This window comes from Lytechinus variegatus, chromosome 12 (assembly GCF_018143015.1).
Source record: "Lytechinus variegatus isolate NC3 chromosome 12, Lvar_3.0, whole genome shotgun sequence".
In the NCBI taxonomy this organism is placed as follows: domain Eukaryota; kingdom Metazoa; phylum Echinodermata; class Echinoidea; order Temnopleuroida; family Toxopneustidae; genus Lytechinus; species Lytechinus variegatus.
In genome coordinates, this window is record NC_054751.1 from 13,263,161 (window position 1) to 13,286,354 (window position 23,194).

Genomic DNA, 23,194 nt, shown 5'->3' on the forward strand with positions numbered 1-23,194 from the left:
ATGTCATTTAAAAAACTTAACCTCAGGTTAAGATTTGATGTTGACGCCGCCGCCGCCGTCGGAAAAGCGGCGCCTATAGTCTCACTTTGCTTCGCAGGTGAGACAAAAACAAATATGGTATAGTTGTGTAATGAGTTTGTTTACAGCATTATATAGGTTTTTACATTTTAGTTGACAGTTGACACCATATTTGTTGGTGGGTGCTTGGCACAGAATACCCTAATCATATGGATTATAATTGGTTCAAGCAGTTTTAATTTAATTATTGACGATGAGGATAAATGTATGCAAGTACCTTGAAATACCGGTATGTTATTGCATAATTGGATAATATTGATCTCAATTTGTTGTTTTTGTATATTGGGAAATGTAACATTGTCAATGTCAATATCTTATTAAATGGTAAAAATATTATGTTAGCATATCAATCAAATAAATGCCTAAGGTACTGCTGGTATTTCAATACAGCTAGGTATTCTTAATAAAATAAAAAAAATCCTAAAATTGTTATGGTTTGCTTCGTAAATACATTGGCAGCTACAGGCAAACTTGAATTACAAAGACCTATTTTAAAACAAAATTAATTTGATATCCCTGGCACCATGAATACATTTATTCCTTCAAACAGGAGTAAACACAACTGCTATTAAAGGACAACAATTTGTTGTTTTCTTTGCTTTTCCATCATTTCTAAAATGATAAACCAACGTTTGATCCATCGTGAGACAACTTATTACTATTCTTCTACTCAATCCATCGCCAGGATGAACCTCTTCCACAACATGATATACTATTTATTTGAATTTAAAATCCTGTAAAGATCAGCTCATAATTTGCTGATTTGACCCTCAAAGGGGACCATGATATTTGATAGAGGTATTCTATTTTCATCTGGTATTCTTAGAGGCCTCTGATCTCCATTCAGATCTACGAAGACATGAACACACTGTCCTACTGAGGCCGCCATTTCCTTGAAACCATCAAAGCCAGCCAAATCATTCTTTTCTATCAGATGACCACCTACTGATAATGCCTTGGTGACTTCTTTGCTCGCCTCTTTCTCCGCAAAGATTCCAACTGTGTAAGTCACACTGGAGTTTCCAAGTTTGGTGACAGCCATGCCAGCCAGGATGACCTCAGGAAAATTGAGTGGTTGCCGATACGAGCATCTGGTATCAACCATGAACCCAACTATATTCGGCTCATTTGGATTCTTTTTTGAGTGCCTGACTCCACAGTATTTACTCAGGTACTCATTAATGACCGTATCACAGTAGGAGTAGTAGACTGCATTATTCACATGACCGAACATATCAGCATCTCGAAACCTCGTCTGGATCGGAAGAAAATATTTGTAAAATCCTTGTTGCCATGGTGATAGCTCTGTCCCACCTCCTGCCTTAGAGTCACTCATTGTACGTCTGCTAGCCCTGACAAAGTTTGAGGGTTCAATTTGGTAGCGCTGACCTTGAAGGCAAACACTTGTGATCAAGGCTGGGTTGCACTTCTTCAATGGTGAATGGAATTTAAAAGCGCTTAACATCTTGGTCTGTAATTCCTCAGTCTCAAAAATCTCGGTCTCAATGTGTCACACCTGTAGATTTTTTTTTTTTGGGGGGGGGGGATAAAGGGAAGATAAATAGATACATTAAGCCATTGGCAAGGAAGTTGCGGGTCTAAACCTGAAGGTCATGAATTATTGGGATTTACTACAGGCTTTATTTCAAGTCCTCCTTTTTCATTTCTTATTTTATTACCAAGGCCTAATTGTAATCAACCATTTGTATTTATTCTAAGTTGCTTTTGCATGCTTTCATTTTAAATTATTGATGTATATATTTGATTTGATGTACATATTTTTGTACTCATTGTGTTAGAAATGAAATGAATAAATGGATTGAACTGAACTGATTAAAATTTGTCTCCAAGCTGTTAATGCTATAGATTTCAAACAAATATGCCTAAAAACATTTTTAAGAATTAATATGCTGTAAAGTGCTCTGGGCCATTCTGGGAAAAGCGCTATATAAAAATTTGCTAATATTATTATTATAAGAATTCCAACAAAGAAAATAAAATCAAGTAATAAGTTTTTTCCAACAATAGAACAAGGGTTACACAAGCAACTGTTGTGTGAAGGCAGCCGTCGATCAGCTTTGATCATGAAGGCACTCCGATAGCCAAGTCGTTATGACAATAATGGATTTTGGACTAGGCCTTATTCCTTAAATTTCTTCAATTTCACTAAAGATGTCACTTATCAGGAGCCTTCTAAATAACAGCAGCTATTCAATAGATCATTAGCTCTATAGGTCTTCAACTTCCTGGTTGAGGTGAGGCTGTTCTGAGTGGGATAAAGAATCGAGATTTTGAAATTAGGGGGATAACCATTTACTCTAAATAATCCATGGGATGTTTCTTCTTAAAATAGGTGTCCTAGTCCTACCTTAAACATGTAAAAAGAGGAAGCAGCAATTATTTTTTATTGGAAGGGGAGCGAATGGGAAAGATGACCTTAAGTCAATAAGTTTAAGTCGATATTGCAAATATACTATAGTAGTCCATTTATATCGTTTCCAAAGACTGTGGTGAATTTTTTTTTCTGACTTAATAAACCAATGCCATTGGGAGTAGCATACACTATTAACACTCAAATCGTACTTGGCCTACACCAACATATGACGGAATAAGTCACAACTCATTGCTGATGGTATATCTCGATCTAACTTTACCTCTCTAAATTTGTCATAACATTTTCCATCTTTTTTCAATTTTCATGGAGGGGACATATGGTATATTCTATCATAGTCTTCATGGTCTTGCCTATATATTTTAACCACAAATAAGAATGGGAATATTGTTCAATGTAAATAAAAGGTGCCATTTGAAAAAAAAAACTTGTAAATTTAATTAGAATAGTAATGTTGTACTTCTCTAAATCAATTATTGATGAAAGTCTTTTTGATAATAATACCAGAGTCAACTACTAGAAGTGGCAGGGTGGTTAAACAACCAGTGCATTTGTGTTACACACAGCAAAATATTAGTTTATAGTGGGTGTTAATGTTGTTTTATAACCCTTTGCAACATATATTTTTACAATGCAAACAGTTGTATTCATTAATCGCTAGAGGGTATTAATTTGTCTCGCAATCTACTATGGTCAATAAGTTGTATTCATTGTTTGTTCATTTCCATTTTTATATGCATACTCATTATTGTAAATATGTTCATTTTTATATGCATTTTCATTATTGTAAATATGTTCATTTTTATTTGCATATGCATATTCATTGTAAATATGTTCTTGTTGAGACTCTCATACTTCTGATCGGGGGTTGATAGAGTTTAATTAAATCTTTTCTTATCTTAAGAATAGGGCATTAAAAAATCACAATGTCACTCTGTGCTCAGGGTAATTCAGGCTTTGATCTACCAAATAATAGTAGCTTCGTGCCATACATGCCATGCTCTAACCATGGACCTAGTATGCTCTAATTTGGGCGTATCTTGGGCACAATTTTTTTTCCTTTTCTATTTGATATTTAGAATCTACCGGCAGCGATCCCCAGTCAGACTAACAAACAAACTGGATCCTGCATCGAATTTTAATTTTTCTTCCTTAGTTTCCACATCCAAAATAGTACGGCAAAAGCAACAAAGGTTTCTGCAATCTATATTCGTCAATTTGAATGTTACAGGTGAGATAAATAGACTTCGAAATGTAAATAAAATAACGTAATGCCATAGTTGCAATTGAATAGCTTCTTCTTCTTCTGTATCCTTCCTCCGCTGTATCGGAGATCCGCAGTTTGATACTGCATTTAATGGTAGCGTTACATATTTTGACGTGAGAGTAAGGTAGATCGAGAGAGGTGAATCTTATGCAAGAAATTTAAGACAAGTAGGTTAAGGTCGTTTCTGGAGGAATCTGCTAATTCGACGTCAGGTAGAAACAGGACGGAAGTGGTAAATTGTTGTGGTTCTTGATCATTGAAATACACAGAAAAATACTGCAGTTCCTCGTCTTCTTTTATTAAGTGTAGAAGTGTTTTCCTGTGTGTGCTAAACGCTGGGCATTCTCCAACAAAATGTACAACGCTTTCCAGTTCGGAGTGGCAGAACTTGCAGGACGTTGTGGTACTTTGATTCAGAGAGAATAATCTTCTATTCGTTGGGTATGTACTGCAGGATAATTGAGCTCTGATGGATATAGCTTCCCTCAAGAGAGGGCTGGAGACTTGCTTTGGGTAATAATTCTTTTTATTACGTTGGGTCATGCCCGACCATAGACTTAGAGAAGATTTTTTAGCAACTGCAATTTCAAGGGCTGCATAGTGTTGTTTATAAATTTTTCCCATTGCTAGCTTCTTCCATACTTTATATGGAATGCGCTCTCTAAGGATGTTAGTGAGACTTGGAAGCTCATAACTATTGAGAATTTTTATCCAGCGTCTTACCAATGGTGTATTGTTTGCTATACCATTCAATAGGATTCTTCTTTCAGTGCGCTCGTCTGAAAGGCTTGCATATTGCCCAAGTAAGAGAAGAATTTCATAGTCGATTCGCTTATCCATTGGAAGGATATCTAGCAATAAATAAACAATTTCGTCAGCCGCACTCCTTGGCAAACCAAGCACTCTTTTAAAAAGAAAAGATTGAGCCTTGTTCAGACGGGACAGCATGTAGTTGGTAAGTTGGATAATCTGAATCCCATACAGCATTCTTGGTATACAGAACATTTTCCAAAGATGAGTACATATTGGTGGCAGCAGGCGTAGAGTTCCTTGCTTTGTTCCAGTAAGCGAGAAGAAGGTGTTATATCCCTTTGAGATGATGTCATTGGTGTGATCAATATTACAATTGCTTTTTATTATGCCAAGGTGTGGGTGCTCTCTGCTTTCCTTGATCGTCATTCCTCCCATTTTCCACTCGATTGAACTTACACTGGTTGATGTTTTTTTGTTTATTACTACTACGGCACTTTTTTGTGGATTAATTTTATATCTCCAGGCACAGGAATAATTGAAGGTGAGGTCCAGCATTGATTGGAGTTCACGAGGGCATGTACTGATAAGAGCAACATCATCTGCTAGTACTATCACTCCCATGTAGCAACCGTTAATAGAGCATCCTAGACAAGCATTCCTTAGTGATTTGATCAGGCCGTCGATGAAGACTGTATATAAGGTGGGAGAGAGCACACTTCCCTGTTTTACACCTTGAAGGATTTGAAAAGGAGAGCTGACTTTTCCTTCCCACATGACTCTACTGGTACTACCATTGTAGAATTCTTCCAGTGTAGATAACAGAGATTCATGGAGGCCTAGGTTTTGAAGCTTAGAAAATAGGCCTTTATGCCAAACGATGTCAAATGCTTTCTGTGCATCAAGAAGAGCAAGATATGTTGTGCATTTCTTGGCAGAGTTCAGTTGGATTATTAATTCCAGTGAGGATGCAGTAAGGAGGCAAGATTTGCCTTTCTGGAATCCAAATTGTAACTGGTCTGGGACATCATTTATTGCAAGTGGAATTTCTAGTTGAGATTTGATGAGCATTTCCAAAACTTTACCAATTGTTGAAGAAACTGTTATGCCTCGGTAGTTTGAAGGATCTTTAACATCTTTTCCTTTTCCTTTGTGAACTGGGACTATAAGGCCGGACTTCAAAGGTTCAGGAATATACTTTAGGGATATACATCGATTGAAGAGGGCGAGGAGTAATTTCCGAGCTATTGGGCCAAGATATATAAGATGCTCAGGAGATATATTATCAGGTCCTGCAGCTTTTTGTTTCTTGAGAGAGTTAATAGCTTCATCTAGATCTTTTGAAGTAGAGGGTTGAAGTGGTTGATTCAGATTGTCCTGGAACGGGCGAGTGGGGAAGGCTTCATCTATTTCAGGTGGAGAAGAGGCATTTATATAATCCGGTTTAGCAAGATCTGAGAAATATGTGTTGAAGCCATCTAAAACTGCCTCTCCTTCATACGTTGTACCCCTATAAGACAGTGTGTCGGTAGACCGAGATCCTTTGGTGCGTTTGACAAGCCTATAGAAGAGTTTGTCATTGCTACCTTTAGCATCCTCAATTTCTGAAAGGAGATTATTGTGACACATCCTCCGTGCTTGCCTGATGCTACTTCTAAAAAGACGTCTGGTATATATATGCTTGATCCAGAGAGGGTCCTTGCCTTTTGGTTTCCCGCTGGCCCTCCAGAGACGCCAATAATGTTGAGATTGTTTATAACATGCCTCTACCTTTTTTGTCCACTCTCTTTTCCCTTTCCTTTTTCTTTTCTGACGGCCCTTTGAGTGTGGTAGAGTTAGTGATACCTTCAGCATTTCTTTGCTAAGTTGATCAAGCAACAAGTCAATTTTAGTCGGATCCAAACACATTGTAGGAAGATTATAGAAAAGTTTCTTTGATATTTGTTCCATAGGAAGAGTATAGAGATGGTGCCGCTGGTCTGCACTGCACTGATGCCAAAATATCTTAGGACGAAGTATAGACTTTCCAGATCCTCCAGTAATGCGATCAGGTATATCATGATCTACTTGATAATTGGCTAAAAGTGGTAGTGAAAATGTCACTTTAACCGGTGTGTGGTCAGAGGTGTTTAGAGGATCATCATGCTCAATAAGAAGGTCAGAGAAGCAGTTTTCTAGTTTTGCAGGTATTATAAAGTCATCAATGTATGAATGTCGTAAACCATCATCTGATTGGAAGGTGTACAGCTCCTTTTTATTTTGGAGAGATGACAAGTTAATCATGTTCTCACTAATCAGAAATTCCTTTAGAATACGTTTTGTAGGTTTCTTGCACGATGCATTTGTCAGATCAGCATTCAGATCTCCACCAAGTATAATCAAGGCCTCTTTATGAGTTGTTTCGATGTGGGATATGGTAGAGAGCATATGATGATACTCAGAAATACTATTGGCATCAACATCACACGGAAAGTATCCATTGCAGATAATTAAATGCGAGTTTGATGGCTCATGGAGTAGATCTGTAATGACTAATCTTTGTGATTGAGATTCTATCTTTGTTGCTTTCCAAGAGCTTGATGTTCTGATGAATGTAGCTACTCCACCCTTTGCTCTCCTTCTTGGTAGTGGTAACGATGAGTTATTTTGCTGTGATATACTAAAGACTTGGAAGTTATCATTGATATTAGCAAGCTCATTAAGGTCCCAATGGTAAAGCCAGTGTTCTTGAATTAATAGGATATCCAATTCTTCTAATAGACGTGATATGAAAGCATTGTTAGACTGTGCCCCCCTGCAGTTGAAGGTTCCCATTCTTAGTTGTTTTCCTTGTTGTTTTCTAGTAAGTGGAGACTTGTGGAGGTTAAGTGTAGTATTTGTTGGTGTTGGGCTCTCAGTGCTTGGCGAATGACAGGGTCTGTAGTGGATAGGGGTAGTGCTAGAAGATTTATTGTATACATCACTGCCTGGTAAGTGTTCTCCATTAGAGTTTTGTGGTCGGCGGTTGAGGCTCGGCCCTGCCGAAAATCCTGTTGCTTTGGTGAAGGTGTTAGGTTGGAGGCCTCCTGATTCAGTTCTTGAGTGACTGATGATCTATCTTTCGTGATGCTGTTATCCTGTTGTTTCCTGGGCTGTTGTAATTCAAGGCATTCTTGAAGAGATATTGGGCTGAGGGGCCTAGAGGTGTGGTAGTGGCTGTTTCTATTTTTCTTTCTCTGAGGTAGATCTGAATCATTGGTATCATGACGAGAGTTACTCTGCTCTTGACCATCTTTAACCTTGTCTGCATAAGATACAAACTGTGCCTGCATATCGTTTATCTCTCTTGCTGTATCCTGTTGAGTTTTTGATGTTACATAACTTGTTTGTGCTGGCCATTGTTCATTATAGTTGACTGCACTTTGCCTTCTTTCATTTGAATGGAACTTGGTGTTTTGACTCTTCCTGTTATTATTATTTATTCCTTTGCTGGCATATGGATGGTTTGGTTTCCTTCTGATGAATTCTGGGTGTTTCTTTTTCACACTCGCTTCTCGTGCATTCTCGCCTAGGCCTACCCCTCTCGGGCCGGCTTGGCCGACCGAACAATTATCGCATGCATGTGCACGCGTGAAAACGGGCACGGAATGGTCGTCCACAGTACAATCAACCCAAAATCGTCAAAAAATAGGGGGAAAACCATGATAGATTCATTTGTTTGGTCACCGAAGCTTACCGAACGTTTCTAAGCTAGCTATGCTTCTTTCCAAATCATGCAAATCTGTAATGATGTCTTGATCTTGACTTTGCTGAATTCTGAATTCTGAAGAAGGCTGAGAAAGTTCTTCTGCTGTTCTAGCAGAAGGGGGAGCTGTTAAAAAATCTGCTAATTGCTAAAAAGATCTGATTTGAAAAATGTCGTTTTTAATTTTCATGATTTTGTCTAATAATTGATCTGCCATATTTATTTAGCCAGTGTAGATCTCGATCTAGACATTTGTATTATTACTAGTCTAGACCTATTATAAATAGATCTAGATTAATTAGGCTAGATGAATTTTATTTCCACCTAGGCCCACTTGTTCACAGCTACCACCCTGCCTGTGGTGAATCTACAGGTAGGACTATGGTATGCCAATGTTGTACAGAGCACACACTTCTAAAAAATCATTAAAATATCACTTTTGTGACCAAAATTACTAATTTTCATACATTTGCAATCTATTTTTCATTAGTAACTTGGGAATAATTTTTGTATTCACCAGAGCGCTCAAAAACTTGAATTTTGGGCATATTTTTGTGTACGCCCTCTATTGGTGGAAAGTAATATGGCAAGAAAATTTTCATTTTTTGATCTCTATTTTTAATTAAGAAAAAAATGATTTAAAGAATCAAATTGAAATAAGAGCCAAGTAGTATGAATAATAGGTGTAATGAAAACTGTCAGTGTAAAAAAAAACAAGCATTTGCCCCAAAGAAAAGAGAAAATATGCCAAACATTGCCACCCTTATTTTGCCACACATGGAGATATACCTGAGAACAAGGTTATATTATATTATAACCTTGTTCATTGAATGAGTGCCTAGGCCTATATTTTTAGTCTAGACCACTTGTTCACTGCTACCACCCTGCCTGTGGGGAATCTACAGGTAGGACTATGGCATGCCAATGTTGTACAGAGCACACACTTTAAAAACTCATTAAAATATCACTTTTGTGACCAAAATTACTAATTTCCATACAGTTGCAATTTATTTTTCATTAGTAACTTGGGAATAATATTTGTATTCACCAGAGTGCTCAAAAACTTAAATTTTGGGCATATTTTTTTGTACGCCCTCTATTGGTGGAAAGTAATATGGCAAGAAAATTTTCATTTTTTGATCTCTATTTTTAATTAAGAAAAAAATAATTTAAAGAATCAAATTTAAATAAGAGTCAAGTTTTATGAATAATAGGTGTCATGGAAAATGTCAGTGTAAAAAATCAAGCATTTGCCCCAAAGAAAAAGAGAAAATAAGCCAAACATTGCCACCCTTATTTTGCCACACATGGAGATATAAGTGAGAACAAGGTTATATCATAACCTTGTTCATGTGGTCTAGACTCTAAGATTAGTCTAGTGAGTGAGTGACATGTGGGGGGGAGGGTTATTTTTATTTGGCAACCAGTCATTTTGACTATTTTTGCCATCATAGGTATATTTTTATTCATGTTTGTTTTCTTTAAAAAAGAAGAAACTATATTAGGGGTCATTACTATTCAACTCTTTCTACCCCCCCCCCCCCTCTGTATTTGGGCTGGAGATGGACGCACAAACCAATACTACTTGAATAATTAATTGATTTATATATCTGCAATTGTACTCATTCTACTTTCTTTGAAATAACGTATACAGCATTTTGTATGTGTATGCAATCCCATGGTATTGTAAGTCTATTCATTCTGTGTATGTGCATATGTATTGTAATTTTGTTAACCCGATGTGAAAGGAATTTCCTTCACAGGACAGTAAATACATCCAATTCAATATATATCTTCAAGAAATATATTTCTTGTTATTTTCTTTTCTCTTCTCTTTTTTTCCATTTCTTTTTTTTTTGTTAGGGAACCTGCAAGGATTTATAGTCAAGTAGGGTGTCTCAGAAATTTAAATTAATTGAAAACCAGGGTTTTTACTGAAAATATGCTGGTATATATACTAGTATGCAAGTAAACCTTGGATGGAGATGACAGAGAAAGAAATTACGAAAATCAGCTCTCCAATCCTACACATGTACAGGAGTATGGGGATACGTCTGTTCACAACGTCAGTGAAGTCTTGATCTTTCCCTGAGACAAAACACCTTTAAATCCTAGATCTATGCAGGCTAAGGCCTCTTAATTATGATTTTTTTTTTCCACAAGACTTAGTCTAGATTTACCTCTAACTAAAAAGTCAAGGATTTTCAGAGTGAAGATTGTGGTCGATCTGAAAACATTAATTAAACTTAAAGGCAGGTCCGTGCACCCGAACAGAAAGTGGATTAAAATAAAACAGGAATACATGTATCAAACAAGTATAATTAATAATGCTGAAAAATCTTTTATATTTTGCTGACTTTTACAAAAGAATGCACAACTCAAAAGATGTGCAAATTAGGGTACTGTACTATCGTCACCCATAATAAAAGTCTAAAGAATTTTTTTTTTTTTTCATTTTTTTCAGAATTTAGGAATCACAATAAGTTAATGTCAATACTACATTTTCAATGAAAAATCAAACCTTGTTTCACCTTGTTTTTACAAGGGAAAAATAAAGTTCATGGATAGTGAGTTGGTGACATCAGTTACTTCATGGATACCGACTTGGAATTGTATTTGAAATTAAGCAAAATTTTCAAACTTCATAACCTTCTTTTGAAATTTGTTAGCATTATAGGGCCTACTACATGGAGTTTAATATTTCTCTTTTTGTTGAACCAACTACTGCTGCCCAGGGCGTACTTGCCTTCTAAAGGAAACCATAAGTTCAAATCCAAGGAGGGAATCAATCTGTGAAGAAAGAAGAGTAAAATGAGAGAATACATTATATAAAAAATCTTCCTGTATGAAGTTGCCATAACTGGGGGCCGTTTCATAAAGCTGTTCGTAAGTTACGAGCGACTTTAAGAACGACTGGTAAACCTTACGCCCTAAACCATCGCCAATGGTGTACAGCATTTACCAAAAGAAAGGATCACTAGTCGTTCTTAAAGTTGCTCTTATCTTACGAACAGCTTTATGAAACAGCCAGCTGAAGTGTTCACATGTAGGCCTAATTGCACATTTTTTATTAGGAAAGGACACTTTGCGTGCGCAATCATACATCTGGGTATATTGCTCTTTAATAAGATTGATTGGTATAGAAAAAGCATAATTACACTTTTAAATCATTAATTAGTTAGAATTTTAATCTTAACCTATCATTATGAATTACCAAGAAAAGTTAATGATAGCATGATGGATGGTGGGTGTGGTCCATCAACGTGCTCCTGATCATCCTCCAGACCTCCACCCCACACATGTTGCTAATTAAGCCCTGGTTAAGAGGGGAAACAACATTACTTTTAAAATCTTTTTTATATGACTGAATTGCTCTCATCAAAAGCTTTATTTTGACACCAAATTCAACATTATATCTTGCATATATCAGTAGAGAAAATTAAAGGAATATACACTCTACCCCAAAACAACTCCACCTATTTAACGGCCCGTTTTAAAATGCATGGCCATGAATCTCACAAACCTGAAGTTTAATATGCACTGAAATACAAGTTCTTTTTTTTTGTTATCTATCATTTATTGTCATTTTTGTATTTCCAGACCTGATACCTGCAGAACATAAATAAAATGGCTGAACAGAACAGAAGACTTAGTGGAGGAGGAGATGAAGCTGACCTCAACGAGAGGCGTGGACTAAGAAGAGATTACAGAGAATTGATTGCTGAAACAAACAGTAAGCACTCTATACTGTGTGTGACAATCATGACCAGCACTTGAAATGCAATACATATATCTTTCACTGAAAACTCAAAGAAGAAACGAGGGGTTTTCTCATGAAATTTTGATTAATATACTCGCAATAATTAAATATGATTAGAAAGAGGACTGAGACAAATAAGTGCAGCATAGTGTGCCATTCCTGCATTAATGGTAATATAGGATTTCACACCCAAAAATGCAACCTCGTACAAATTACTAATGTGTATATTAATGATCAGTTCATTTCCTTTATTCAAGGAAATTCATTACGGGTATCCACTCTTACCATTAAAATATACAGTATGTAAAGCATCAATAGATAAAAAACATAGTATGTTACTAATCTGTAACAACAAGATGACTTTGCAAAAAATGAAAGATAGTAACCTTTATGATTTTGCTATTCATTTTTATCTATATTATTATATCCATATATTTTTCAACTTATGAAAATCAATCGATTTCCAATTTGAGAAATTAGCTATAGATATTCTCTTGATACTTCTGAAGTATACCTCTAATAATGCGTAGTTGATATACTTCACAACTTTTCTATCATGTGGGAGTTTGAACTTCAACAAGAAGCAAAATTTTCAATCATTCAATACTTCAAAATAATTTTATGTGTATTGAACGTATGGAATTAAGTTTTTTGTACAATTTTTTATGTAATGATTTATACTTTTATTAAGAATTTTGGGCTAACTATACAAAAATTGAATCAAAGCATTAATAAATGCTTTGTCCAGTATTCTGAAGTCCGTTTTTACTTTGGTCATGGTCTTACTCTATGCTAACAGTGTGGGTAGCTGAAAATGCCACAATCGTGATAACATTGAATGTTTTTATGTTCACCGTTTGTTGTTGTTTCTTTCTTCTGGCTATAATGGCTTAGAGAACTACACGTAATTTATTTTTTACCTCCAGACAGTTCCGAATTATCTGAATAATCTATGAGCTGACTGGAGTTTAATCCAAGTTCAGTCCCAATCATTTCAAGGGCAAGGCTGTATTCATTTATTCTTTTCTTTTAGCCTCATGGGTTACATAATGGATATGAGACTCAATCCTTATTTTGTTTAATTTTTCAGGAGAAAGTTCCGAGCTTGTTAGACCTGAATCTGATGGCCTGAGTGGGCTATTGGACCGCGGTGATGAATTGTTTAGTCATGGTAAGTCAATATACTGGCATTTCAATATGTCAATTCCTAGTATACTACCCACATGGGAAATACAACATACCAAGACAAAGTAAAGGAGGTTTAAGGTTTACCATGTGCAATTAGTCATGTAAAGACTGTTCAGATAGTGGAATGAATATTTGCTGAGAACTGAAAATGAATAAGTTTTAGAGAGATTTGAAAGACAAGAAAGAAATACTTGAAATTGGAAAATAAACTCTCAAAGGTAAAAAAAATCTTCATAAGGTAAAATCCTTAACACCACTGTAAAGTCACTGGAAAAGATATATTAAACTTGGAACAGATGAATTGATGGGTGATAAGATGAGGAGGCTTGATGTTCCAAGCAGCTTTACTGATGCTAATCAGGCATGAGTGAGTAAGATCAGTTTTTAACCATTACTCAAATCAACTTTTGGTCTTTAAACAAGGGAATATTTAGAGAGGTATTCAATTTTTTTGTATTTACATCCCTAAATTTGTGTTGTTTACTCAGTCATTAGACTGGCTAACAGAGCCCCGACCTTAGAAGCTGCCTTAGATGCTCAGTTCTTGAGGACAGCTGCCAGCCTTGGCTACCAGAAAGCCAAGAAACTCCATGTCGACAACAAGTTTGACCCTAAGGTCTTTGTTCAAAAGCTGGTAAGATATTAATTTTTATGTATGTTTGGGGAGGATTTCTTCCATAAAAAAGTGTCATCTACTTAGAGCATATTTTACTTTGTTGTAGTTTGGTTAAGTATGAATTTTACCAGAAAATGCATTTTAAAAGAATTAAGAAACCTGGGTCATGTCTTAGAAAGACTTGTTTTAATGAAAATATCCAACTTCTGTTGTAACAAGTTTACTAAGAGTCAATAAATTCAAAATTTTCAGTAGCTTTAAACTGTTTTTGCAAATTTGTTTACTATAATAGGTCTCTGGTCATTTTTAGAGAGAACAAATATAAAAGATGATGTGATTGTTGAAACTTACTTTTATAAAATCAAGTACTAGTTAAGTACAGACATCAAAAATCTTTCATGGTGACACTTCACCTAAGTCACAGTTAAAAAGATAAAAACATCCCTGAAAAGCATGACAAAAATAATTTCCTTTTAACATTGTATATGACTAGTACATGTACCTTATATGAATAAGTATAGAGATAAAGAGTCTACAAAATTGACAAAGTTGACATTTTTTATATAAGTCATGTGAGTCGCAATGGAATTTGTTTTCTCAAACCCGACTAGCTGAGAAAGCTTGGGTGGTTTGATTTTTCATTCTCATTAATCCACTGTCACCATAGGCGGCGGAAGCGGGGGATGTGTCCCCCCCTAAATTGCAGGTGGGGCGGTCCCCCCCTAAAAAAAATTTTTGATAACCTTTTTTTTCCTGCGTCCCCCCCTAAATTCATGTGGACCCCCCTTGTAACGTGTGTTGTCCCCCCCTAAACATAGGTTGATGACCTTTTTTTTTTTTTTTTTTTTGCTTGCCAAAAATTTGTGGTTAGCAACTCCTAAAAAAAAAAAATGTTGGGGGGGGCGCTTGTCCAATTTTTTAACTGTGTCCATCCCAAAATTTCAGGTGGACACCCCCTAAATATTTTGTCTTCCGCCGCCAATGACTGTCACTGAATACCAGTCGTAAGCTTATTTCACACTTGATTCTTTAACAGATAACTTTCATGGACTGTAGAAGACTTGGTAATGATATTGAGATAGAAGAAGAACATTGGATTAATTTAGGCAGAGCTGCAGCACCAGCATTCCGCAATGCTACCAGCTTTCAGTTCCTGTAAGTTAACCTACAATTATCAAAGTTGGTTGTAAGAACCACTTACTCTATAAACTCCAATCAAAATGAGATACGTCAACTGAAGAATTCCAGGTTGGGGTCCTTGGATCAGAAATTTCCAAGTGGATCGATCAATATCTTCTGGAAAGTATTCAAACATTCATTATTTGATATATTATTACATGTGATATAAAAGATCCGTGACCTTTATTTGGTATAGTATTAAAGTAAAAATGAGTGGTTTAGGAGGTTTTAATGGGAGACAAGACAGCAGCTGGGAACAAGATGGATTACCATCGTGAATAAGCTGACAGTGCATCACGATCGAACCTCTTCTTGGCAAGATCTTTGTGGATCAATTAATTACAGGATGTGTGACTGTTGTGTTTGACTAAAAAACCACTGCTCAACCACAACTAATACACACCTTATTCATGCTGTAATCTAATATACATTGCTATTCCTACACAAAAAAGGCATGGAAGATTTTTGTCTCGCCTGCGTAGCGGAGCGAGACATAGGTATCACTATTTCCGGCAGCGGCGTCGTCAACAATTGTGTTGTACACCTAATAACTTTCTATAGCTTCAAGGTGGGATCACCAAATTTATACCAGAGTTCCATCTCCTGAAGGCACAGGTCAAGTTCGAATATGATTCGAATTTGAATAAGGTCAAAGGTCAATGAACTTTCCATGACTGGCACAATTGTGTTGTACACCCAATAACTTTCTATAGCTTCGAGGTGGGATCACCAAATTTATACCAGAGTTCCATCTCCTGAAGGCACAGGTCAAGTTCGAATATGAGTCGAATTTGAATAAGGTCAAAGGTCAATGAACTTTCCATGACTGGCACTGTGCTATGTTGTACACATAATAACTTTCTATATCTTCGAGGTGGGATCACCAAATTCATACCAGAGGTCCATCTCCTAAAGGCACAGGTCCTTTTTGAATATGAGTCGAATTTGAATAAGGTTAAAGGTCAATGAACTTTCCATGACTGGCACTGTGCTATGTTGTACACACAATAACTTTCTATAGCTTGTAGTACTTCACTCTTGCATCATTTACTTATCATATGTACACAAATCAATTTAGAAAACCCTACTGCTAAAGTGAAGGCAAGATGGCTAAAAATCACACACAATAAGTTTTATATTTGTCTTTCAGGCACAACCTTTCCTCCATTTTTTCAAACAATAAGTTTGCCATAACACCTTAATAATTAATTTCATTTTACAATTTTACTCACATTATTATCAATTACATTCTTTTTCACTATTCATTTCCTTACTTGCATGGAAATAATTATAGCTTCATAGTTAACAGCATTCTTAGTGTTATCTGATATTTTAGGGATAAAGTAGGACTAAAACCATTAATGCATATGTAAACTGTCAGTACCACAATTCACTCCCGAAACTGCTGACAGCCTCAGAAGTCATATAGCATAGTTTTGACTTGCAGTCTCTTCATGACTGCAATATGCAGGCGAGACAACACTTGGCGTTTGCCTTGGTGTTTTTTACATCAAAACCACTTATTTTTTCTGTACCATGACACAAAAGAAATAGATTCTGAAGTCAGTAGACCATGGTCTAACTCTGCTAAAATTATGGGAAGCCAAAAGTGTCAACATTTTTATTAATTTGTATGTTTCTTATATTTACTGTGTTCTTCCTGATTCTTCAAAAGTGAAGAAAATCATTTATTTATACTTCCTAGACAATTATGAATGATTTGAGAGCCAAATGAGCTGAAATATGATATCTCTACTGTTACTGATTTATTTAACAATCGGCTATCCATACTTAAACCACAACTTTAAACCTGAGTTTAAAGGACAAGTCCACCCCAACAAAAACTTGATTTTAATAAAAAGAGAAAAATTCAACAAGCATAACACTGAAAAATTCATCAAAATCAGATGTAAAATAAGAAAGTTATGACATTTTAAAGTTTCGCTTCATTTCACAAAACAGTTATATGCATATCTCTGTCCGCATGCAAATGAGGAACTGATGACATCACTCACTCACTATTTCTTTTGTATTTTATTATATGAAGTATGAAATATGTTTATTTTCTCGTCATTGTCATGTGAAATGAAGTTTCATCCCTCCCTGAACACGTGGAATTCCATTATTTTAACATTTTGTGCTTCAGGCAAGGAGGTCCTGATCGTCAAATTCTTCAAAATTGAAATATTGTATAATTCAAACAATAAAAGACAAAACAAATAGTGAGTGAGGGACATCATTGATTCTCTAATTTGGATGTAACTGGCTCGTTCATAACTATTTTGTTAAAAATAAGCGAAAACTTTGAAATGTCATAACTTTCTTATTTTACCTTTGATTTTGATGAAATTTTCAGCATTGTGGTTGTCTGATTTTTGTCTATTGATTCAAATCAACATTTTTCTGAGGTGGACTTGACCTTTAAGTTAAACCTGACTTTAGGATACGGGCCACAGAGTCTAGTCTTATGGCAAATTTTGTATCCACCTATTTCAGGCTTGGTGCCTTCGAACGTGAACCTCCTCGAAAAACCAAGAAAAGCAAAGATAAAAATGCTGAAGAACAAGCTGGCCCTACAACAGTTGCCAAACAGGTAAGTGATAATAATAATCCCTTAATAGCCATGAATTAATTTCCATCAGAACTAGACTAATTTGATTCTGATGGAATAAGAGGTATTTGATACAATATGATCAACAATCTATGAAAGCAATAGACAAAGTGGAAGTCGTTTATTGGAGAAAGCAACAAAATCATTGAGGCTCGATATTCACCATGCCCAAGGGTGTGTAAGTAAGCACAGGTCACCAGCTACAAATGGTATGGAGGTTCAGTTGATATCAAGAATAATACCCTTTTTACACAGGCTAAAATTTCCTTAACCCCGTACTATAGGTGGGGCTAAATTGCCATTTAGCCCCACCTATAGTACGGGGTTAAGCTTAGCCCACTTTCTTTTTACACAGCATTTTTGCAAAGTGGGCTAACCCCACCTTTAGTACGGGATTATTTGGCCCTGCAAAAAAGCAGGGTTATCCCTGCAATTGCAGTGCTAAGAGCGATAGTACGGGGTTAAGATCACTAGTGTAAAACGAAAGTGGGCTAGGCTTAACCCCGTACTATAGGTGGGGCTAAATGGCAATTTAGCCCCACCTATAGTACGTTGTTAAGGAAATTTTAGCGTTTGTAAAAAAAGAGTACGAGTGAAGTACTTGTACGACGAATGATCGACAAAATCCCTAGTCCGGGGTTAGCAAGTTTTGTGTGTGAAAAACAAGCATTCCTTATCCGGGGTTAGCAATAACAATTTGGCATGTGTGAAAAGGAAAAAAAAATAGTACGGGGTCAAGGATAGTCCGGGGCTAAGAAAATCCTGTGTAAAAAGGCTATAAATTGCATTTGGGGTATTTCATTTCAAACTTAATCATATGGGTGAATGTAAGGAGGAAATGTCTGAAAGGATTGCGTACCAGACTGATAACTGAACTCCAGGGGTTAGTTTCATTAAAAAAAATTCAGTTATTTCATTGACTTATTGGCTTTCAGCCATTCAGATGCAAGGATTTGTAGAAGCTTACACATCTGTTGGTGAAAAATCTCGGGCAAAAATTTACATGAAAAACTCCCAAGATGCTTTTTTTATGCTCTCCTTTTCCCTTCAAAGGTCAAAGACAAGGATAAGACTCCAACTGAGGTAACTTCAGAGGAGGTTGAGAAGTTGGTGGCCATTCTGCGGCAAGTCTGTGACAGTGGTGACGGATCATATGAACCTATCTCTTACTTCGATTTGGTCATCAATCCCGAATCATTCAGCCAAACTGTGGAAAACATTTTCCACTTATCCTTTTTGCTAAAGGTATGTCTATCCGGTGTATTACCTGTTTTGTACTCCCATAACATATTTCTCTTGAAATAAAGATAGTGAATGGCTCCGATAAAACTAGAATGTTGTTTTTGCTTGGTTTCCAATTAGAGGATACATGAAAAAATCTTTGATAGAAGAAAGGTTAGGGGTGATTTTCTGATATTCAAAGACTTAACATAAATTACAGTTTCAATCTCTGGTTTAAAGTCTGTCAAAAGCTTGGGTTCAGTCTAAATTGTACCAGATAATTAAGTTCTTTTGCCTTAAAACTTTATACCTTAAAGGGTTTTTAGAGAGATGGTGCTTTCAATATTTAACTTATTTAACTACTCTGTCAGCTGGAATGAAAGCAAGTTCATATTACAATTTATTTTTTTATTGATCTAGAATATATTCACTGTTTATTCAAGCAAATATGATCCAGAAGTGGCGAAATTGTATTTTAAAAAGAAAATTGAATGTTGTATTTGCTAAAGTTCAAAATGGGTTGAAGATATTTATCAACATGCAATGTTTTTATTGTAATTACTTTCTTTCTGTAGTTTGCTCTGAAGCACATTGAGCATATGATTAAGATGGAAAGTGTGCTACCGGTATACAAATGTGTTATTATTATTATTATTGAAATTAATGCAAACATGCATATTTGTCATTCCACATGTACCAGTCAGTGTATGCCACTCTGTTTTTGTCATAATATGTATATACCCCCACCCTTCAGGATGGCCATGCTAAAGTGTACTTGGACGATGATGATCTTCCAGTCATAGTTCCTTGTATGCCATTCAACGAAGACCAAGGAAATGGACGAGTTGTCAAGAAGCAGGTCCTGGTCTCTATTGACATGGACCAATGGAAAGTAAGTACCTAGCCCCAGTCCTATTCCAGAGTTGCCAATTGACTCTATACATTATTCACTCAATCCATACAGCTGAAATTTCTCATACATTTTTCTGTGTTTGTTTTGTACATTATGCAATTGATCAGTTGGGTTATTTCCAAAGGCAGTGTGGACAACCATAAAATTATGACAAGATATATAAATGACGAAAACTTTTTCTTTTTCTTTAGTCTCGTACCAGTAAAAAAATAATTTCATGTAGTTGGAATGCTTGGCATTTTCTTAAAAATTATAGAAATTTGTGTACAGGCCAGACATATTTTATAATAATATGGTCCTCTTATATAGTGCAATTACTATAATTGCATATACTCTACTGTGCTTGATACTTGGTATCATATTATTACCCCAGCTGAAGCTGAGCTGCCATATTGGCAGTTCCACTTCTTCCATAAAGAGCCTTCAAGTAGTCAAAGAGAGAGTAAAATCTTAATGTAGTGTCTAATGAGCATTCACCACACCCTCAAGAATATCAAAAAGAAATTTACATTAATATAATAATATATAGCATTTATGAGGCACTGATTTATCTAGTTTCCTATTCAATGGCACACTATATATTACTCAGGCTTTAGCTCCAGCTGCTAAAAGCAATTGGTGCATTTAAGGAATTAATCCTGCTGGGTACCCATTCAATTCACCTGGGTTGAGTGCTGCACAATATGGATAAATGAAAACATGCCATGGCTGAGATTCAAACCCATGTCCCTTTCATGAAAAGATGAGATTCGTAACTACTAGACCACGACGCCCCCATCTATAAACCAAATAGTACCTCCAAAATACAATTTATTGTGATACATCATTTAATGATTCCCCATTATCTGTTGAAAATTGATGATTGTCAATGTTTTCTTTCTTCATGGCAGGAGCTTATTGAAGTGTTTGATATCACCGAACCTCTCATTCCGACAAGACATGAAACCAAGCAAAGTAATGGGCATCGGTAGTTTCTACTTCAGCACAGTTAGAACTATTCTGTGAAATGGATTTTGAAGAAGTCACCTAGATGCAATGACTATTTCTTTGATGCCTTGAAGGAAAGACTGTTTTCATGAAGCCTGGAAGCTTGTGTTTTTTTTGTCATACCTGCTATGAAACCTAATTGGCATGTTAGATCAACATCGTACAGCTTGCTTTTCAGGTGACCTTCTTCAGCAGAGTACAAAGTTGTCTGTGCAAATGAAAATGAAGTGGATGCTTAGTACCAATGTCTGTTACATTGATGCTAACCGTGGAGTATTCTGCATCAAGAATTCAACATTAAGTAACTGAAGCTCAAGAAACCTGCTAGGTTGGCCAGATAAACCTTATGTAGTTTTAAGGTGAACTATTCCTTCTAGCAGCCTATGGGAAGATGAGTGTGGCAAAGATAGAGGCAACACATTTTTCCCATGACTTAAAAAACAAAACATGAGAGACCTATTCGGTGTGTTACCAAAAATATTGGATGGAAATTCTTTAGATGGAATTTTCTTTGCTGCAGCTTATTAAGAGATAAGTATGGAGGGTGGTATGCAAGGGGGGGTGGTATGCAAGGGGGTCAACATGAAAAATACAGAAGGCTATTCAGGACACAGAGACATATCATATTTCATTAATTTTGTTATTATTTCACTAAATGAAGACACAATTACTTGCCAATGGTTTTGGATAGTAGGCATTGTGATCGACAGTATGGCACCTCAAATATTCAAGCTTCCTTACTTTCTTTCATCTTCAGCCACTAAGGTGAAACGAAATGTTTTTTTTTTCCTTTCTAATAACCATGGATTACTCACTTGTTCCCTCAACTTATAACTTGTTCCCTTGATTTATAACTTGTTCTTTGTATATAACTGATTCATGCTCTCAACTAGCTTGCAATTTGTTTGCACAACTTATTAAATTGAGGAAAAAGGTACTAGGGGAACAAGTCGGGAAAGAAAAATAATATAAAAAAAACCTGTCATTGTCAAGTCACCTTAGGGGCTCCATATCTTTCCTTTTGTCCTTCCCCACTCTAGTCATTATCTAATGCCTCACTCTTACCACTTTCCTGTCTTCATCCTACAGGTTATTCCGCAAAAGTCGCAAAAGAAAAAAAAGTCTTTCATGTAACCTGATTATTTATTCATCAAATATATTCTTTTCAACACTGATACCTCATTGAAACACAGTATGAAAACTTTTCCAACGTAAATAAAAGCTAGAAGAAAAGGCAAATTATGCATTTTTTTCAATCACTGTAATAAATCTGTTGGGATAATAATGCACAAAAATTATAACACCTTTGCAGCATCTGGAGAATTAAAGGAAGTCATACTATTCAAGTGGGGGGGGGGTTAATAGAACACCCCCCCCCTCCCAGGTGCAATAGATTCACAACACAAATTGACACCCATACAAAGAGGGATTTTGTTTTATTCTCTCCTTTGAATGGATGGCAGCTGCTCTATTGGTTTCAAAGTCATTTATTTATTTTCTTTTATATGTGCAGTGTAATGGAAAAAGTAAAAAGTACATAAACAAGTGGAATACCTCTGGCCATCTCACCTGCATCACGCAGTTCAATATAGCAGCAGTGCAGACTTTGAAAACTACTCTAACTCGCAAAAGATGTTCAGTGATACATGGTTACTCTTATGTCCACTTTTTATGAACTAGACCAATAAACTTACAGAGATATGATGGTTATTCAACAAAAAACCCCAACATGGCCAAAGTTCATTGACCTTACATGACCTTTGACTTTGATCATATGACCTGAAACTCGCACAGGATGTTCAGTGGTATTTGACATATCAATTTGTTTGCGCTCCTTTTTTGCAGTGCGTAGCGTGTTAAATTATTTCCCTATGGAGAATAATAGAAAAATACGCCTTTTTTGACGGATTTGCTAAGATATCTCCCAAACGCGTCAACAAGGTGATCTATCAAAACAGAATAGAATAGAGCAGATTCTCACCTTGAACATGATATGATTTTCATTTAATTTTAGTCAAATTAAGTTCTGTCACTTTTGAGGTTTTTGGAACCTTTCTTGATGATTTTGGAAATCCATTTGTACATGAGCCAATGGGCAAGTGCAGGAAACGAAACGTTTGGTGCGACTTCACATTGTTGTAAAAAAATATATACGTCACAATAGACCCTATCAAAAAAAGACATTTTGCAGAAAATGCTGTAGATTGCGAATACCTAAGAATTATTTTGATTGGATAAAAAAAACCTCTGTCACTTTTCACATTTGCAAAAGCTTTTGCAATAATTGGTCACTATAGTTTGGCGGGTTCAGCCGATGGCATTGTGTGTACACAGTACACACGCATAGCTAGGCAACGCAGCGCGTGAAGAATTTTGCACGTTTTCATTATTCGTACAGCGACGACTTGAGTGTATGTTGGATAGGACCGTACCATTTTTGACCGGGGGGTGTGCCAATGAATGCAAGTGATCAAGAAGAGTTACAAAACTGAAGGGAGTGAGAAAACA

At 36.1% G+C, this 23,194-nt stretch overlaps 2 protein-coding genes across 3 annotated transcripts; one reads left to right on the forward strand and one right to left on the reverse strand.

Annotated features, from left to right (window-relative positions):
- Window positions 1–40: 40 nt before the first annotated feature.
- Window positions 41–8,280, reverse strand: LOC121425721. Its single transcript, XM_041621890.1, has 2 exons — window positions 8,203–8,280; window positions 41–1,594 (listed from the first exon to the last, which is right to left on the reverse strand). The coding sequence occupies exon 2, from the start codon at window positions 1,541–1,543 to the stop codon at window positions 827–829; it is 717 nt and encodes a 238-aa protein (XP_041477824.1). The 5' UTR covers window positions 1,544–1,594; window positions 8,203–8,280; the 3' UTR covers window positions 41–826.
- LOC121425718 (non-structural maintenance of chromosomes element 4 homolog A-like) lies at window positions 3,536–20,895 on the forward strand. 2 transcript variants are annotated; one of them, XM_041621887.1, is made up of 9 exons: window positions 3,536–3,701; window positions 11,812–11,944; window positions 13,062–13,142; window positions 13,648–13,793; window positions 14,812–14,930; window positions 17,451–17,547; window positions 18,619–18,810; window positions 19,541–19,678; window positions 20,590–20,895. In XM_041621887.1, the coding sequence occupies exons 2-9, from the start codon at window positions 11,839–11,841 to the stop codon at window positions 20,668–20,670; spliced, it is 960 nt and encodes a 319-aa protein (XP_041477821.1). In that variant the 5' UTR covers window positions 3,536–3,701; window positions 11,812–11,838; the 3' UTR covers window positions 20,671–20,895. The 2 variants fall into 2 exon arrangements, with proteins under 2 accessions (XP_041477821.1, XP_041477820.1); XM_041621886.1 differs by having other exon boundaries at window positions 11,827–11,944.
- The last annotated feature ends 2,299 nt before the right edge of the window (window positions 20,896–23,194 follow it).